The sequence below is a fragment of the Schistocerca cancellata genome, chromosome 12, assembly GCF_023864275.1.
Source record: "Schistocerca cancellata isolate TAMUIC-IGC-003103 chromosome 12, iqSchCanc2.1, whole genome shotgun sequence".
In the NCBI taxonomy this organism is placed as follows: Eukaryota; Metazoa; Arthropoda; class Insecta; order Orthoptera; family Acrididae; genus Schistocerca; species Schistocerca cancellata.
The window spans coordinates 109493874-109512501 of NC_064637.1; the positions used below are offsets into that span (position 1 = coordinate 109493874).

Sequence of the window (18628 nt, forward strand, 5' to 3'; positions counted from 1 at the left end):
TTTTCATTTGGTGTTTCATTTTTTTCCAAATACATTATAAAATGTATGTATGTATGTATGTATGTATGTATGTATCTGTGTACGTATTGCTCCACACCACCTCCTACACCACTGGATCAATCTCAACCAAACTTAGTACACTTATCACTTACTTTCTGGAAAGATCCAGTATTGGGGTAAGAATCACCTACCTCTCAAAGGGGTAGGGACGAGGGTGAAAAATAAGCGTTTTTCATGACGGTCAAATAGCCAGACTATATTCATCCAGTACTTGAGAATGAGGACACTTAGAACTTGCAACAGACTTTGCACATAATTTCAAACTTTTACATGGCTTTTCTCGTTGACACTCCTCACAAAATGATGAAAGGAAACTATTTTAGCATTTGCTATATTTTCGCTGTTTGTGCATTCAACTGTCACATCAGACATTCCATTTTCATTTATTAGTTCTTTACAACTAACTCCATTTGCAACACCTTTTGCAGACATTATCTACATATGCACAGAATGTCCCCTCAGAATTATGAGATTTTGCAACACATAGTTCATGAGATTTGACATCATATACGGTGAGCTGCAATTAGGGAAAACTGCGGGGCAAAATTCGTTGGAAATACAGGTGAAATATGTGTACAAATATGTAGGACTTATGTTAAATATAGGTGACACATACGTGTAGTGTCTGTTCCCACACAAATATGTGGGTAAAAAGCTGCTTCTCAAGTCCTGTATCAATTTCAACCATAGATATATTTCTTAATATCTGGAAAGAAATTCTGTGGGTGTACTTTCTGTTAAGGTGGAGATGACATCTTGATTATGGAAAGAAAAAGGGGTAAGGAGGAGATGGACTAATTAAAGATGCCTGGGCAGTACTAGGTACTCAGTTAATCTTGTGGTAATTGTGCGTACTCAGTCACTTGAAATGCAATCTCCTGAAGTGATTTTACAACCATGATCTTGCACTTCCTTCCTGATATTGCTGCATTATGTAAAATCTAATGTTAACATTTAATATTTATCCTTCATTCAAATAAAACACCTTCAGATAAGTTAACTGTTATGAGCATACTGCCTGTTAGTGTTCATTTTACATCACAAAACAACAGCCCTCTAACTTTTCTGCAGACCTAAACTTGAACTGTTACTGTACTATTCAATCGACCCTTCCTGTTTCTTTAACATTTGCATTGTTGGAGGACTCAGAGCAATTCAGTTCCATTTCATGGTGGTACATTGCAGTCCACACAGGTACTACAGCTGCACTAGAACAAGTAATTTAGTTTTGGCTTGCCCTTCTCATAGGTGTGACTTGTGCTGAGTGTGGAAGACATGCGTCGTCCTTAGATGTTCTCATCTAAAAATAAGAAAATATATAATTTACAAAATTAACTGACAACCCATGCTGTTCAAGAAAAATGAGCTGGATACGCTAATTCTTTGAGGTCTCTACATTGACGATTCTGTAACAGTAACAGATCATGAGAAATGCACGCTACACATACTGCACAGTACAGATATGTTTACCTCATTTTTAATCATCCTGTTGGTATTCCATTCTTCTTGGATCTTTTTGATTTCTTCATATTTCGGAGGGCTCTATCTTCCTCTTATGTAATGTGTGTTTGTATTACTATGAGTAATTAAAGGCTTTGATTACTGCAGAGATTTCAAATTTACTGTTTTGTCTGTTGTTAACAGCATGACTACCCAGCAGAATGCCGTCCCGGTGGGCTCAACGGCAACTTCATCATGTTTGCGTCGGCCACGTCGGGTGACCGGCCCAACAACAGCAAGTTCTCGAGCTGCAGCATTGGCAACATCAGTAAGGTCCTGGATGCTATTGAGGACAACAAGAAGAGGAATTGCTTCACAGGTCAGATCTACCAAATTCTGGAAATAACAATTATTTAAGTCAGACATTCTGGAGTGTGAAATTTTGAATGTGGATAACTTTCTAAATAGAATTTTTTTTAAAACTAAAACTTTTGTGGAAGCAGGAAAAATACAAGAATTTAAATGAGCTGACTCACTTTATAAACAAACAGCTATTTGCTCACTGCAAACTTAATCTCCTTGTGTATGTGTTTTTATTTTTAACTGGGCTTTACAGAAATCATTTGGAGGTAAACTAACTATAATGTTGTTCCACCTCACTCTGTCACAGTGTTTGTGATATTTCACATAGTGATATGTCTGTACCATCCATTTGTGTGTCTAGAGGGGTTACTAAAGCTGTTTTTGAAACTTCCTGTCAGATTAAAACTGTGTGCCGCACCAGAACTCAAGCCTGTAACCTCATCTATTGTGGATGATGCTTTTACAAGTGAGCAATCCGAGACCTCATAACTCGAGAGGTGTGTGCGTTGCCAGCTACAGGCAAGGTCACGGGCCCGAGTTCGGGTCTGGTGGCATGCAATTTTAATCTGAAAAAGTAATGCATTTCATATTTGTACTATGTTAACATTTAAGAAATGCCTCTCATTTTGTTTCAGCCCATTTCTCACTGGATTTCAATTTGAGGAACTGATAAATATATTCAATATTTAAAAATAATTGTGTAACTGCAGTTAGAATTTCACTAAAAATTTCATCTCATAGCAACAATATTATGAAAAGGAAAGTTGCCACTCACCATATAGTGGAGATGCTGAGTTGCAGATAAACACAACAAAAAAACCACACACACACACACACACACTCTCTCTCTCTCTCTCTCTCTCTCTCTCTCTCTCTCTCTCTCTCTCTCTCTCTCTCTCTGTGGGGCTTCAGTTGCCTGCGACTGCTGTCGTGTGTGTGAGACTTACATTTGTGTGTGTGTGTGTGTGTGTGTGTGTGTGTGTGTGTGTGAGAGAGAGAGAGAGGGGGAGAGAGAGAGAGAGAGAGAGAGAGAGAATCTGTTTTTGACAAAGGCCTTACTGGCCGAAAGCTTTGTTTGTGACATTCGTTTTGTTGTGCCCATCTGCAACTGAGCGTGTCTGCTATATGCTGTGTGGCAACTTCCCTAGTCATATTATTGTTACATTCCAGCCTGTCGTAGCGTGTTACTATTCTTCTCTGACTATAGTATAATTTCAGAATTTACTGGTCAATCTTGAAAGTTTACAGATTTGATCTTTTTGTTTGGGTGACTGCCATTCTCCCCGGATGTACGTTTGACTCTGTGAATTTCCCTCACAGCTTCGGAGGGTGCTTTCTGTGGGAACAAGATTGTGGAGATCGGAGAGGAGTGCGACTGCGGCTACGATGATGACGAGTGCACAGACAAGTGCTGCTACCCGCGACAGGTGTCTGAGGTGGACCGCATCAAGAATGAGTCGGCCAAGGGCTGCTACCGCCGTGCTGGGACACAGTGCAGGTAAATATTGCCTCTCTCTGGGGTACTGTGTCTCTGATGGCAGCTGTTGTTGATGACACTGATGAGAGTAAGCATGTTGTACAGATGACATTGCAAATCATAACATTTATCAGAACCATTGCTTGTTCCCATGTTTTCTCTGTGAGATTGGTTAATGGTTAGGAATTAAAAAATTCGGCTTTTGCGATAAATGTGAAATGGCTGGATATTCTGTCCAAAAATACAAAAATGCAAAATTAATTAATAGATGCAAACTCTGCCTCAAAATATGAGAATGCAGAATGTCTGCTTGTGTCTGTGTATGTGCGGATGGATATGTGTGTGTGTGTGTGTGTGCGAGTGTATACCTGTCCTTTCTTCCCCCTAAGGTAAGTCTTTCCGCTCCCGGGATTGGAATGACTCCTTACCCTCTCCCTTAAAACCCACATCCTTTCATCTTTCCCTCTCCTTCCCTCTTTCCTGACGAAGCAACCAGGGGTTGCAAAAGCTCGAATTATGTGTGTATGTTTGTGTTTGTTTGTGTGTCTATCGACCTGCCAGCACTTTCGTTTGGTAAGTCTCATCATCTTTGTTTTTAGATATATTTCATCAGAGATAGTTTCAAATAGTTTTGTTTTATGCATATAAATTTCAAAACTGTAGCCATTTTTCAGTTGCAAGTATTATACATCATCTGGGAAGCCCAATTTGTAAGGATAATTTACATAAGAACCTGTTTACAAAATAAAAAGTTTATGAATGCGCAGTGCGCTCAATGATCTGGTGCCATGCCAGCTGTGGGCGCATGAATGATATGTTTAAGATACACGCAAGATTAAGATACAGGCAAGATTTAAGATACATGCAACATAGTACTCAACCGTGGGACCTAACATGTTATAAGAAATAACCATGTATGTTTGCTTGTTAGCTAAAGTTCAAAATGTGGTATAATGCAGAAACTTTTAATGTGGTGAATTAAGTGATGGATGTTTTGAACTGGGGCTGCATCAAATACCACTAGAGGTTTGGCCTGACTTGTCATTAACAATACTCTGCTAATCTCAGCAAGGAATTGTGTGGTAGGCGTCACTGAATGCTTGGTGTTATGCTTTGCTCATTGTTTTCATTTCTTTTGAAATAGGTGAAGTCACTAATCGTGGTCCATCACAGATTTATATTACAACCCTCACAGCAGCAGAAGGGGTCGACAGTCCCTGTGACAATGTGTCAATTCTGCTGTAGGCTGCTGCCTTGCCAAAGGGTGGTGGACTTAATTCTCTGCACCGCTCCCCTCCCCTCTAGCGGTCAAAATTGTAGTTCATTTATGCTTGCGACCACCTGCCACTATAGTCTGTAGCGCCCATATTCTGCGCTACAGTGATCGGAAAGCAAAATCTGTAACATTTTGTGACTGGTATGAAGTTCTTCCCCTAACGCTAAAATAGAGTTACTGTACATTCAGTTCTATTTCTACCTTAAGTGCATTGTCAATTGTACCTGTAGCATTATTAAAAATGGGTTACACAGCTATGAATACCCAAGAAAGTTCTAAATTAATAGGCTACAGATTTTGTTATCGTCAGACTGGGCAGGAAAAGACAAATAATGTCCCATTAACCAAAGTTTTTGCAAAAGGAAATGCTCCAGTCAAAAAGTTCCCAATCAGCCCTATTTTTTTAACAGTCAGTTTCAAAGAAGTAAGGCTTTTTTTTGTCTTCAGTCATGTAGCATGACACTCATTTAAATTTGTGTGTGAAATAATGTTTAAAAAAGTAATGCAAATTTTGACAAAAATAGATGTGAATACTGCAAAAATAGATGAGGATTTTGTCAAAAATAGATGGTATATTTTCCATTCACTATTAATAGTGTACTGCTTGATGTTCAGCTAATATGTTATTTCCATTTTCCTGCATGATATTTCATTGATTGGCCCAGTTATCTTGTTCAGATGTTGTGAGTTGTGCTGCCCAGACTCCTGGCAGAGTGTGGAGCGTTGTCAGTGTCATATTTCCATTTGTAGCAACAGTCTGACTCCCTGTGCCCGCTATGCTCATTGATTCTTATTCATTTGTGAAGCACATATTAGCTCAGTGTTTTACTGCTCTGGTGGACTAGATGCCCAATGAGGTCTCAATAAATTGTGTGTCAGACTCGGTGCTCTGTGTAAATTGAAATCCCCATCTCGGTTTATTAGGTTTTGTGAGATGTTTATTTTGACAGTCCCATTAATTACACTGTCTGAGATACTAGATGTCTGCACCATGGTATTGATATTATCATATTGCACATCACGATTATCTCCGTATCTGTCTCGGCAAAAGCTGATTTACTCCGTTGTCTCATTTGTCTGCCCAATGTAAGACTTGACAAATTCATGTGGAATGTGGTATATGTCTCTGTTTCAGAAACTTACATTGTTTTTAACATTGCAAAAAAGGCTTTTTATCTTTTTTGGAGAGGTATAGGTGATAACAGCAAGACACCCACTATAAAAGAAATGGTGCTACCTCCATTGTGGCTTGCATTAAATATTGTCATCCATAAGGCTTGGATTCTGTTACACATGGATGTGTTGTGATGTTGATAATATGATCATGGATCTCTAAGGGTTGACTTTTAAGTTTTACAAAAAATGATGAAAGAAAATTTTTTCTACAATTTATTTATTTATTTTATTTTGTGTTCCAAAACCAAAAATTTATTGAATTCCATTCAAACTGATAAGAGGACAGTCAGGCCTGTTACAGATTTTGATGAGTCTCAGGTATGTTGTGGAGGGATCTGTCCTAAGGACCTGTCTAGTGGCTTTCATGCCACAGCCCCTAAATTCTGAGAAATTTGATGTTGAAGTTTTATGCATCTCTTCTGTACTAAGCGAGCATAGCATAATGGCTACGGTTCCTATCTGCTGTACTAGTTGTATAGATTTGCCAGATCTGTTATGTTATAATGTTTACTTTTAGAGGCAGGTTAAAATTTTCACAAAAAAGATTCAGAGTGTCCCAACTTGCTAAGGACTAATAGAAAAATCACTGTGAGAGAAGGTTTCATAAAAACCCATTCTTTAATTGTGCTTCATAAAAACCCATTCTTTAATTGTGCTTTCACAGGACTGGCCACATATGTGTGGTTTGCACTGAGGATGATTGTACAGTGAACAATCTCATTCAACTTAAACAAAGTGTTTCTTCCAGTATTGCCTCTGAAAAATCCATGGGCGTGCAAGTTAGTACCTTTCATGCTCTACGAATTTGTGGTTCTGTTGCTTCTACAACAAATTTCGTGCCATACTCTGTTGTAGCACAGCAAGCAATGCATGTGATAGTAAGACAGTTCTGTAATCTATTCTGTAACAAACAGAATAAACATTTGAAGAGAGTTTGGTTTAATGTTTGATATTTTAATGAATTACTACAAGTGAAAATGACTACTGTTTAATGTTTTTTTGATGACGCATACTATTTAATGATATTCTGTACGATCAAACTGAAAAAAGTGCACAGGCGAAATTTGAACCTGTACTGCCAGATTGGTAGCCATAAACCTTAACCACTGTGGTACGCTGATGAACATTATAGTTATGGTAGGTATGCATAAAACTTGAACATTGATTTTCTCAGAAAGCAAGGGCTATTGCATGAAAATCTGCTAGCCAGGTATTGAGGATAGGTCAATCTATAACATACCTAAGACTCATCAAAATCCATGATTAACTGGTCTGCAGGCCTGATGTCTCTTCATGAGGTAATGATAACTGCTTTCCACAAATTCTTCATTTGACATAAGAGAGCATGAAGCAGTTGTTAGGGAATAAAGCAGGTGAATATGGGCACTGAGATATTAATTTGATATTTCTCACCATCAAGTAATAGACTGTTTGGCATGAAGTTTGCGCTGTTTTCCCTAATTTGATCAATGATTTAGGGTGAACAGATGGTGGTGGACCATACAGTATTAAGTGTACTTCTGTATTCTAGACTAGGCTGCACCAACTTGAGCATGGGTGTAGAGGTACCCAAGGACACAGGTGGCCAGAGGTTGGCAAAACATGGGTGCATGGGCAGTCATGCAGCTGGCTGATAGCCTATGCAGGTGTTCATGCCTGGTTGAGTACTGGCAGGCAGGCGTGGCCAAGTAGCTCATGCATGCGCAAAATGTGCCCAGTAGATCTGCCTGGCGGGTAGCTTATTACGAGTCACATGTGGCAGCTTTGGAACAGCGTACTCCAAACCAGTGGTTATGTCATGTCCAGTGTAACCATGCAGACATTTTCTTGCATGGGAGATGACTTTTTTTGAGTTCAGTTCATCTTGGAACACCCAAACAGTTGATCGCTGCTTAGCTTCTGGCTTGTATGAATATGTCGAAGTTGGATGTCAATTATGACCAGTGTAAATGAGCCTGGTTTGGCACTTGAATCAAATGGTGCTTAATCTGTCAGAAATGGATCTTTTTCACAGCTAAATGTTAAAGCAAAATCAAGGTGACTGTAGTATTTGATGTACTTGAAGATACCTCAATTGTATGGCCACAGCTGGGCAATGTTAATCAAAAAGTTAATTTTGCTAATCAATAATCCATTATTAGGAAAGTTCATTACACATTGAAGCATTACTTTACAGGAGATTTATCCTAGATTGAAGTTAATTGTTAATGTAAAACTTCCAATAGTAAACATTATATTGTGGGTGTAGTGAAATCAGCAACAAGTTTAAGTAGAAAATTGAAGACAAATAAAAAAGCAATTTAATTGTTTGGTTTTATGATTATTTAGTTATCAATATTCGATCACAGGTGAATAAAGATACACGAGAATAGGATAGTATCTGATTCTCGATGCATATTTCCCTTAATAAGAGGTTGCTTTGATCGAAAATGTTCATCGATGACTTGTCTGCCAAATATTCTCCTGTTGTTTGGGTTTAAAGTTTTTATAAGCTTCTCAGATGACTTTGATCCAGTGACATGTAAAGGAATCATGTTTGTAACAACAAAGTTTACTATGCATTGATCCACATTAGCTTGAGACACATCGCTGCCGATTACTACAAGCCAAAATACTCTTGCACGTTTGTCTCTTGTATTCTTTCAACCAGATTACTGCTGCTATCTCTGCTGTCAGTGTCTTGATGCCAAGATTGATTTTTCCTTATAACTTTCCTCTACCAGACCCAGCCTCCACTGTTTTTTTCAAACTGTACATACCATGACTAATGTGGTTCTCCTTATATGTTGTTGTTGTTGTTGTGGTCTTCAGTCCTGAGACTGGTTTGATGCAGCTCTCCATGCTCTCCTTATATATTGTTTCAAATTGTTAATTTTCAAAATGTGAGCCCTATTTCTTGACGTTTTAGGTAAACACAGTTTACAGTCAAAAAGTACATACAAAATTAATGTAATCATTTAAATGTGCTGACAAATTTTCATCAGTTATAGAGCTAGAATCAGATTCCACGATTTAGTTTCCACAGTCATCCCACATACAAAAAGTAGTGCTTAACGCAAACTCAGTTAACAAACAACAATAAACAGCCAACATCTATTGTTATTCTCACTCACACCTGATTGTTTGCATCAATCATGCCCACCCCAGCTAGCCACACACCTACGTGACCCAAACTTGTCAAAAGATCATTTCCACTGGTGGCACCGTGTAATTTCTCTTGTAAGCAGCAGAAACCTAGTTATTGAGTAACGGACCTGAAGAAATTTAGCGGAAGTTAAATAGTCTGTTAACGTTTTTGAAAATTAACTTAAAGTTCAACTGTCACTCAAAAAGTTAACTTCGGTAATCAACGATTAACAGATTATCAGTCTTGCACCCAGCTATGCCTATGGCACATCATATTTCAGTCCTCTTCATCTGTCTTGAAAACAGCAACCTATTTTGGTTGACCTTGATGAAATTAATTGCAGTTGGAGTTATGGCCATGACAGAATTCTATAAACCAACTGCAAACTATCTTTCCTGAAGGTGATTGGCTACCAAAAGTAGAATGATGGAAATCTGGTAATTGTTTTTGAGTTAGAACTTAATGAAAATTGTTAAAAAAAAAAAAAAGTAATTGAAGGGAAACTGTTACATGAAATTTCTATGTTTTCACAACAGTTGGTCTTTAAACGGTCACTGTAAACAAATTGTTTGGTCACTTTCAAATTTGCTGTTAATTTGATGAGACAAAAATCAGAATCTGCAATGTCCCACCTCAGTAACAGCACTTGGCGGATGTTTGTGGAAACTTGTAAGGTGAACCCCGTGTACTTCCCTGGCCTGCTTTTAGAAGTAGACCACCTCTGACCCTTGTTTCCTGTTGTTGCAGCCCCAGCCAAGGGCCGTGTTGCTCCAGTGAGACGTGCCAGTTCGTGCTCAGCCGGCAAAACGTCCTCTGCCGCTCGGAGTCCGACTGCAGTTGGAGCTCCAAGTGCAGTGGCAGCTCGCCCGAGTGCCCAGCGCCGATGCCCAAGGCCAACAAGACGCGCTGCAATGAGGGCACACAGGTAACCTACCACGTCATTTTGTCCGTGCTAGTACGAAGAGAATGGAATCATTCAGCGTGTGAAATTACCAAAGAATGTGGAAAATGTGGAGGACTGATAAGATAAGAAAGCAGGAGGTTCACTGCAGAATTGTTGAGGAAAGGACCATGCGGAAAACCTTGATTAGAAGAAAGGACAGGGTGGTAGAACATGGGTTGGGACATCAGGGAAGAGCTTTGATGGTATTAAGGGAAACTATACTGGCTAAAAACTGTAGGAAATAATTGAAGACATTTGGTGCCTCTTTGACTCTGCAGCAAAGTTTATGTTGTTTTGAAACTACGTGGGAGATGAAAATATGTAGTGGACTAAGATTGAAGACTGAGCCTTGCTTTACATGGCAATGCTCTTACTGTCTGAGTTATCAGGGATGACTCATGAACCACCCTCACATTTTTAATTCTGGCATTACCTCTCTTCTTCCTTCCAAACTTCACACAAGACTAGTGCCCCTGAAAGAAAAATTGGGCAATGTTCTGGGTTTGAGACACAGTTGGAAACACAGCCTTTATCTGGCAGAAGCTGCATTGTGCTACTGTTGTATCTGAAATGATGAGATGTCTAGACCCTATCAGAAAGGAAAACTACTGAAGTATTCAAGTTCCTTCCCCAAACTGTTTGAGCAGGTACCTCTGTCACCTCCCATCTCGCACATTGACAATGCACTGTGTGGATTCGAAAGTGACAGAGGTGATAGAGAGAAAAAAAAAGAAAAGTATATGGCTGTTATTCAGAAAAGTCAAAGATGTAACAAGCTACTGGAAGAATTGAACTGATGCATTGAACAAACAGCTAATTTTAGAATTCCAAAACGAATTTTCCAACTCCGTCTGCCTTCCATCTTCTTCGCCTTCCCTGCCACCATCTGCTTGTTTCTCACACCTCCTCCCCTTCCTTTCCTGACTAAAAAGCTGCTGTAACAGTTGTTAGAGATGGAAAAATACATATCTTGTCTCTCACTTGATGGTCTTGAACCGTGTTCTCTTGTTCCCATTCAAGCAATAAGGATTTCAGATAGCAATTCTTAATGAGAGGGAACTGTTGACATATGGGAGTATTAATAGGACATACACCTCAAACAAAATCCACTAAGGCATTAAGACACCTCATTTTGAAACTAAAATCATTATTTAAATATTTATACTGACTTTTCACCGTCTTTGGTGCTGTCCAGTGCCATGAAGAGGACAAGTGCAAAGGCAGTGAAACATTAGTTTAAATAATAATTTTAGTTTCAGAATGAGGCGGCCTTATGCCCACGTGGATTTTGTTCAGAGTACCCCACTCTCTCTCTCTCTCTCTCGCTCTCTCTCTCGCTCTTTTGTGGGTATTTCTTTTGTTTTATCTGCTGTGCATTTTAAAGGCCCTTTAATGCAATGATTGATGATGAATTAGAGATGAATTTATAAATAGCCCTCATACATCACATCTTAGCCCAATATTTGTGAGAGTATTACAGTAGAGTCTCGATAGTTTGAGTTTCCATGTGACTTACCAAACGAAAGCGCTGGCAGGTCGATAGACACACAAACAGACACACAAAATTCAAGCTTTCGCAACCAACGGTTGCTTCATCAGGAAAGAGGGAAGGAGAGGGAAAGACGAAAGGATGTGGGTTTTAAGGGAGAGGGTAAGGAGTCATTCCAATCCCGGGAGCAGAAAGACTTACCTTAGGGGGGAAAAAGGACAGGTATACACTCACACACACACACCTATAACCAACCGCACATACGCAGACACAAGCAGACATGTCTGCTTGTGTCTGGGTGTGTGCGGTTGGATATGGGTGTGTATACGAGTGTATACCTGTCCTTTTTTCCCCCTAAGGTAAGTCTTTCTGCTTCCGGGATTGGAATGACTCCTTACCCTCTCCTTCCCTCTTTCCTGATGAAGCAACCGTTGGTTGCGAAAGCTTGAATTTTGTGTGTATGTTTGTGTTTGTTTGTGTGTATATCGACCTGCCAGTGCTTTCGTTTGCCTTTACAAATGTCTGCTTGTGTCTGTGTATATGCGGATGGATATGTGTGTGTGTGCGAGTGTATACCTGTCCTTTTTTCCTCGTAAGGTAAGTCTTTCCACTCCCGGGATTGGAATGACTCCTTACCCTCTCCCTTAAAACCCATATCCTTTTGTCTTTCCCTCTCCTTCCCTCTTTCCTGACGAGGCAACCGTTGGTTGCGAAAGCTAGAATTTTGTGTGTATGTTTGTGTGTCTATCGACCTGCCAGCGCTTTTGTTTGGTAAGTCTCATATATATATATATGCTTGTGTCTGTATATGTGTGGATGGATATGTGTGTGTGTGCGAGTGTATACCCGTCCTTTTTTCCCCATAAGGTAAGTCTTTCCGCTCCCGGGACTGGAATGACTCCTTACCCTCTCCTTTAAAACCCACATCCTTTCGTCTTTCCCTCTCCTTCCCTCTTTCCTGATGAGGCAACAGTTTGTTGCGAAAGCTTGAATTTTGTGTGTATGTTTGTGTTCGTTTGTGTGTCTGTCGACCTGCCAGCACTTTCATTGTGAGTGTGACACGAAATACCCCCACTGCTGCTGGCTGCTACCGATCAAAACTGGGGAGTTCATACGCTGCTTAAGTTCCCAGTACGTACCTGTGCTGTACAGTGTTGTGCGTTGCTTTGTTTGTTGGCTGTGTGTTCCATTGTACACGTTACAAAGATGAGTGTTGTAACAAAAAAGAGGAAATTTGTGCCTTTGCATCTAAAATTAGAAGCACTAAGACGACTTGACAAAGGAGAAACAATAAAAAAAAAGGTGCTCTCGAATATGGTGTCGGTGAAGTTACTGTTGGTGACTGGCGAAGAAACCGATGTAAATTGGAACAGTTTTCTTCACAGAAATGCTCACACAAATCTCTCAGTCGAAGAAGTATAAAGAAGTCAGACTTCGAAAAAACAAGTGAGGCATTGTTCATTTGGTTTACCCAACAGAGACAGAAGGGTGCTCCAATTTCTTGCCAAATCTTGCAAGAAAAAGCTTTGTTTTTCAGAATACAGCTACAGGAAGGAGATGACAATTTTGCTGCTAGTGTGGGCTGGCTCGACAAGTGGAAGAAGAGGTATGGAGTGCGTCAACTAGACGTATGTGGAGAAAAATTCTCTGGTGATGCTCAGGCCGTTTCAAAATTTATTGTCGAGTTTGAAAAAATCATAACTGACGAGAATTTGTCTGATGAACAAATATATAACTGTGACGAAACTGGGCTAAATTTTAAAATGTTACCAGCGAGAACATTTGCTTCTTGTGAAGAAAAAAGTGCTCCTGGGCACAAAAAAGCAAAGAGCAGCTCACAGTTATGGCACCTTCAAATGCAACTGGAAACCACAAACTAAAACTAGTTGTGATTGGGAAGTCTGCCAAGCCAAGAGCATTCAAGAATGTATCCATCTCAGCTCTTCTGGTTGTCTATACACATCAAAATAATGCCTGGATGAATCAGGAAATCTTCAAGAACTGGTTTTTTAATTCATTTGTACCTGACTGCAAGAATTTTTTTAAAAAATGGGGGACTGCCATGCATAGCAATTTTGCTCATGGATAATGCGTCCTCACATCCAAGTGCAGGAGAACTGCAGTGCAACGGTATCCGCACCTTGTTTTTCCCACCGAACATTACCTGTCTCATTCGACCCGTGGATCAGGGCGTTCTGGAATGTCTAAAAAAAAAAAAGTATTGATGGCAATTCCTACAGTCAATCCTGCATTCTGAAGACAATGAAAGCATTGTAGGAGCTTTGAAGAAAGTGACTTTGAAGGATGTTGTGTACTTGATTAGCGAATCTTGGAGCGAAATAAAGTCAGACACAATTTCTAAGTCGTGGAGGAAAATTCTACAGGAAAGTATGCCAGACACAGAAACTGAAGATTTAGCAGATGAGGACGATCAACCATTGTGTAATTTAATCAGAAGATTGCTAGGGTGTGAAGAGGCAGAATGGGTGGAAGTAGGCGAGTGGTTAAATTCGGACGAACAGTTGGAAGTGACAGATTCTTCTATAACTCACATAGTTAACATTCCATCGCAGTGTGACAGTGACGAGGATGACAAGGCAGAGGCTGCACCAATGATGAGTCACACCGATGGCTACGCTGCTCTCGAGGCCGCCGTATGCTACGTGGAACAACAGCCTGAGGCGACACCAACTGACCTAATGCTCCTGACACGGTGGCGTGACATTGCCGCGAGGAAACGTTGCAGCTTCGCCAAACAAAAGACACTTCACTATTACTTGTCTAAATAAATAATTATTGTTATTCTGCCAATGCAAATGCATGTGTAAATACTTTTATTTTAATAAAGTTCATATTTTGACCTGTATTACTTACAATATCATAATATTTCTTTTTCCCCATTTAAATTTCGACAGTCCGAGGTTTCAGTAGTTTGAGGTGGTTCCGGTCTCATTCACATCAAACTATCGAGACTCTACTGTATTCCAAAATTATGTTTAACTTAGGAATGTGTCATGTTTTAGACAATGTTTACTAGTGTGCGACTCGTGCTGAGACGCAGTGTATTATATTGCAGTTGTGCATCAACGGGGAGTGCACCGGTTCGATCTGCCTCGAGTGGAACATGACGGAGTGCTTCCTGAGCTCGGGCACGGACAAGCGGCGGCTGTGCGAGCTCGCCTGCCAGAATGGCACGGACGCCGCCACCTGCCGCAGCACCAGCGAGTTCGCCGCTGCTGTCGGCCTGCCTCCCGGTGGCATTAGTCTGCGGCCGGGCTCTCCCTGTGATAACTTCCAGGTATGCTTTTTGTGTGTGTGTGTGTGTGTGTGTGTGTGTGTGTGTGTGTGTGTATGTGTGTGTGTGTGTAACAGCACCTAGCTATCTCATGAAGATGTTTCTTCCTCTCTCCAAATTGAGGGTACACTGAAAGTTCTAATAATACCACCACTTGCAAAGTAGGTTAGAAAACAGATTATTAATGTTGCTCACGCAGCATATGTTTGCTTTGTCGGGCAGCAACAAAGTTATCGACTGTGGATGGTATCGTCAGAATGGAAATAATGAAGTCAATGTAAAAATGTCATTACTTTTGGCACATCTTGAATGGATTCCCACGTAGATTTAGTCGAAGTTGTTATGGCTCATCTTGTTGATTCTAGGTTGATTCCACTTTGACTGCTAGAAGGTCCAGATCTGTATTTTAGCAATATTTGAAGACCTAAGAAATGCGTTTTTCAGGAAATTCTTAATGATCAAACAATCCCAGATCAGAACAATGGTATGGTAGAAATAATTTTTGACTTGATGTTCACGATCCACATTTTTATTAAACTTCTTGTAAATTCACATATACTTCTTCTTAATTGTCACATCATCAAGAAAACAGTTTTGTATCAATCTTCATATATTTAATTTCCACTTTAACCAAACACAAGACTTGACTGTTATTTTACGAAGTGAAATAACAACTTAACTTCTGCAAAGTGAAATAAAGGCTGCTCTGTGTGCTTTCGCGCCAAAACGGTTACAAGTAAGTCAAAGATTATGACAATCTCACAGAAATGAATACACACAAGAACCATATCACTGTAATATATCGATACATTGGAGTACCTATACATTAATATAACCAAATGTGAATATTGTCACAAAAATATGTCTGTTACTTTGCAGAAAAGTAGTACGATATTACTGGTATCGAGAACTGGGGTTGGAGTGCCATAATGGTCACGTAAATAAAGAACCATTACAAAGTACACCATTTTTTAACTATGCACAACGTAGTAGTGGCTTCGTAAAAGCCATACACATTGCAGACTCGATTATCTGGACCTCAGTTATTCAAATTTGCAGTTATCCAGATTGTCAACCGTTAGCGAATAGCTTCGTAGCCTTGTCCATGTGTACAAGGACATGTTGCACTGACACTGCTTGCACACACCCCGCATGATCTCTGACCCACATGTTTCATTATTGTTTGAGTTAGACAGTTGCCAGTTACTACGTCACTGTGCTGTGTCTGGTCTTAAAACTGTGTGAGCCTGAGAGACTGGTGTTATCACTAAAAGATAAAATAAACATTATTGATTTATTGGAAAAAGTCATAAGTGACCCATAAGTATGCTCTAGGTACTTTGATGAGATTAAGAAGAATACCAATTCAGTTTTGAAGTATATCTGCAAATTTGATAGTGAAGACAGGAGTAAACACCAAAAAGTGATGAAGAAACTGAAAAATGAACTTTTGGAGGAAGCTTTGTATTGACCGTTTTTACAAAAACAGTCAACTAGACAACCTTAGCTCTGTGAAAAGCACTGCAGTTAAATAAAAATGGGTAGAAATGAATTGTTTGTGGATGGTTGTACAGGTTTAAATCTCATCATGTAATTCGAAAATTAGAAGTACAAAATGAAAAAAGTCGGCTGATGTACATGCAGCAAATTCTTTTAAAGATGGTTTTAAGAAAGAATTGGATCAAAATGAGTATGACATGGACTTTGTTTGCAACACTGGTGAAACAGGATTAAACTGGAAATCATTACTGTCAAAATCTCTAGCTTATCAGCAACAGAGCTCAGCTCCAGCATATAAAACTAGCAAAGAGCGAGTAACAATATTAGTTTGTGCAAACACTAGTCGGACCCTTAAAATGCCTCTGCTTGTAATCAGAAAATCCAAACACATCAGATGCCTGAAAAATATCAACTTTCCCGTAATTTATAAAAACCAAATAGCGCATGGATGAGCACAAAAATATTCGTTAGATAGTATGATGACAGTTTTATTCCTGAAGTGAAAAAAAATTCAAAACAAAATTGGTAAACAAGGAAAAGTCATACTTTTACTGGATAATGCTCCAATCATCCTTTGGTTGAACTGTTAAGAGAGAGAAAATGAAATGTGTACAGTAAAATTTTTGCATGCTAATACATCTTTGTTAAGTGTTATTGAAACATTGAAATGGCTTTATAGAAACATGTTTTATATATGGTAGACTGTTATCTGTTGATGAAGATAATATAAAACTTGTTTTGTCATTTATCAGGCACATGAATTGAAAGCAGTGTTGTTACATGGTTGTAAATGTGAGGGATTTGATTTAGAGGAAGACTTTGAACAAAGCTTGTAACAGAATACTGAAACAGGAACACAAAAATTCAATAACTGATATGGATGATTCTGTTTTCGAGGATAAATGAGCTAATGACAAACATACAAATACTGTGAGCCAGGATTGTAATCCCGATTATGTGAAAGAGTGCCTCACTTGTTACAATAATAATCTAGGTTTTCAGAGCAGGTCAGATGATGAAATTGTTGAAACAATATTGCAGGCAAATGAACAGCAGAAAATATGACAAGATGAAACAGGAGAAAATGTAGATGCATAAAATAATGCCCAACTATCTCACACAGAAGCATTTTGAGCCCTTGAAACAGCTTTCAAATGATTGGAAAAACAAAAAGTCTGATACCATGAGTTTTCTACAGTTAAAACAATTTTGTAGTGAAGCAGCAATTGAAAAGAAAAAATTATGTCAAATGGCAGTTATCAAATATTTTAAACAAAATTAAACTACTGTGAGTGTCCTAGGTATCTTTTGTTAAGTATTTCGTGATTAAGATTGCAGTATTTTAGGAAAATATGTATGTCCATAGGAAATGGGTTTCTAATCTGCTAATAAACACCGATTGATTTCAATAAGTCTAATTTTTTTTTAAATATACATTTAACAGTATGTATTAACTCTAGATATACAACCATAACCAAGCGAGGTGGCGCAGTGGTAACACACTGGACTCGCATTCGGGAGGACGACGGTTCAATCCCGCGTCCGGCCATCCTGATTTAGGTTTTCCGTGATTTCCCTAAATCGCTCCAGGCAAATGCTGGGATGGTTCCTTTGAAAGGGCACGGCCGACTTCCTTCCCCATCCTTCCCTAATCCGATGAGACCGATGACCTCGCTGTTTGGTCTCTTCCCCCAAAACAACCAACCAACCAACCATACGATAACATACCTGCCAGATAACCATATGCAAGTTGACATGGGGTATCTTCCTAGAGTAATAAAACAAAAATCACTTTTCTTCTTTGTATATTCAATTATCTGGATTTTTTATTATCTGAATGATGTACAACAATTATTCTGGCTAATCAAGTGTCTACTACATATTTTTCAGAGAAGGGCTTTTCGTAATTTCAACCGAGCAGGAAACTAAAGCTGACTAATGTGCATGAGTATGCTAGTACTCTACATTGAATTATGTTAATAATAAGGACTGACTTGTTGCATTGTAATTCCTTTGTTTCTTTAATGTGCTTTATCAATGCTGGGCTCCTACTGTGGTGATCATCATGTTTTTCATGTGCAGTAATCCCCTATGTACATCATAATATATTCCTAAGCATGGACCTAGCAACCTCAGACTCTCCAATTCCAGCAAAATCTCTAACAGTTATTTTCCAGTTACCGTCATTGCAGTTGTAATGTTTGGTGAAGTAACAGGAAACTGACATCAGTGTTGTTCCCTCCATATTATTTGAGATAATTATCAGTCCACCATCATCACAGTCCAGTTGTTAAAACAAGTATTACATTTTGTTTCCAACTTTCATCTTCTCTTACTTACCCACGTGCTCATTCTGATCCACTACAAAAGATACCCAGGAGGAGTGGCCAATATTCAGGAATGATCATTCAAAGCTCTTAAAAAGGCACGCATAAAGAGCTATGGGCAATTGTTCATTTTCGACACTGTGAGACAAATCTCT

General features: G+C 39.2%; 1 protein-coding gene across 2 annotated transcripts in view; it reads left to right on the forward strand.

Moving 5' to 3' along the window:
- The window catches only part of LOC126109384 (disintegrin and metalloproteinase domain-containing protein 10), a 512346-nt gene that overhangs the window by 469779 nt on the left and 23939 nt on the right, over window positions 1-18628 (forward strand). For both annotated transcript variants that reach the window (XM_049914406.1, XM_049914407.1), the window contains exons 8-11: window positions 1705-1879; window positions 3184-3361; window positions 9667-9844; window positions 14428-14649. In XM_049914406.1, coding sequence (XP_049770363.1) covers window positions 1705-1879; window positions 3184-3361; window positions 9667-9844; window positions 14428-14649 — 753 coding nt within the window. The remainder of the gene's footprint in view (window positions 1-1704; window positions 1880-3183; window positions 3362-9666; window positions 9845-14427; window positions 14650-18628) is intronic.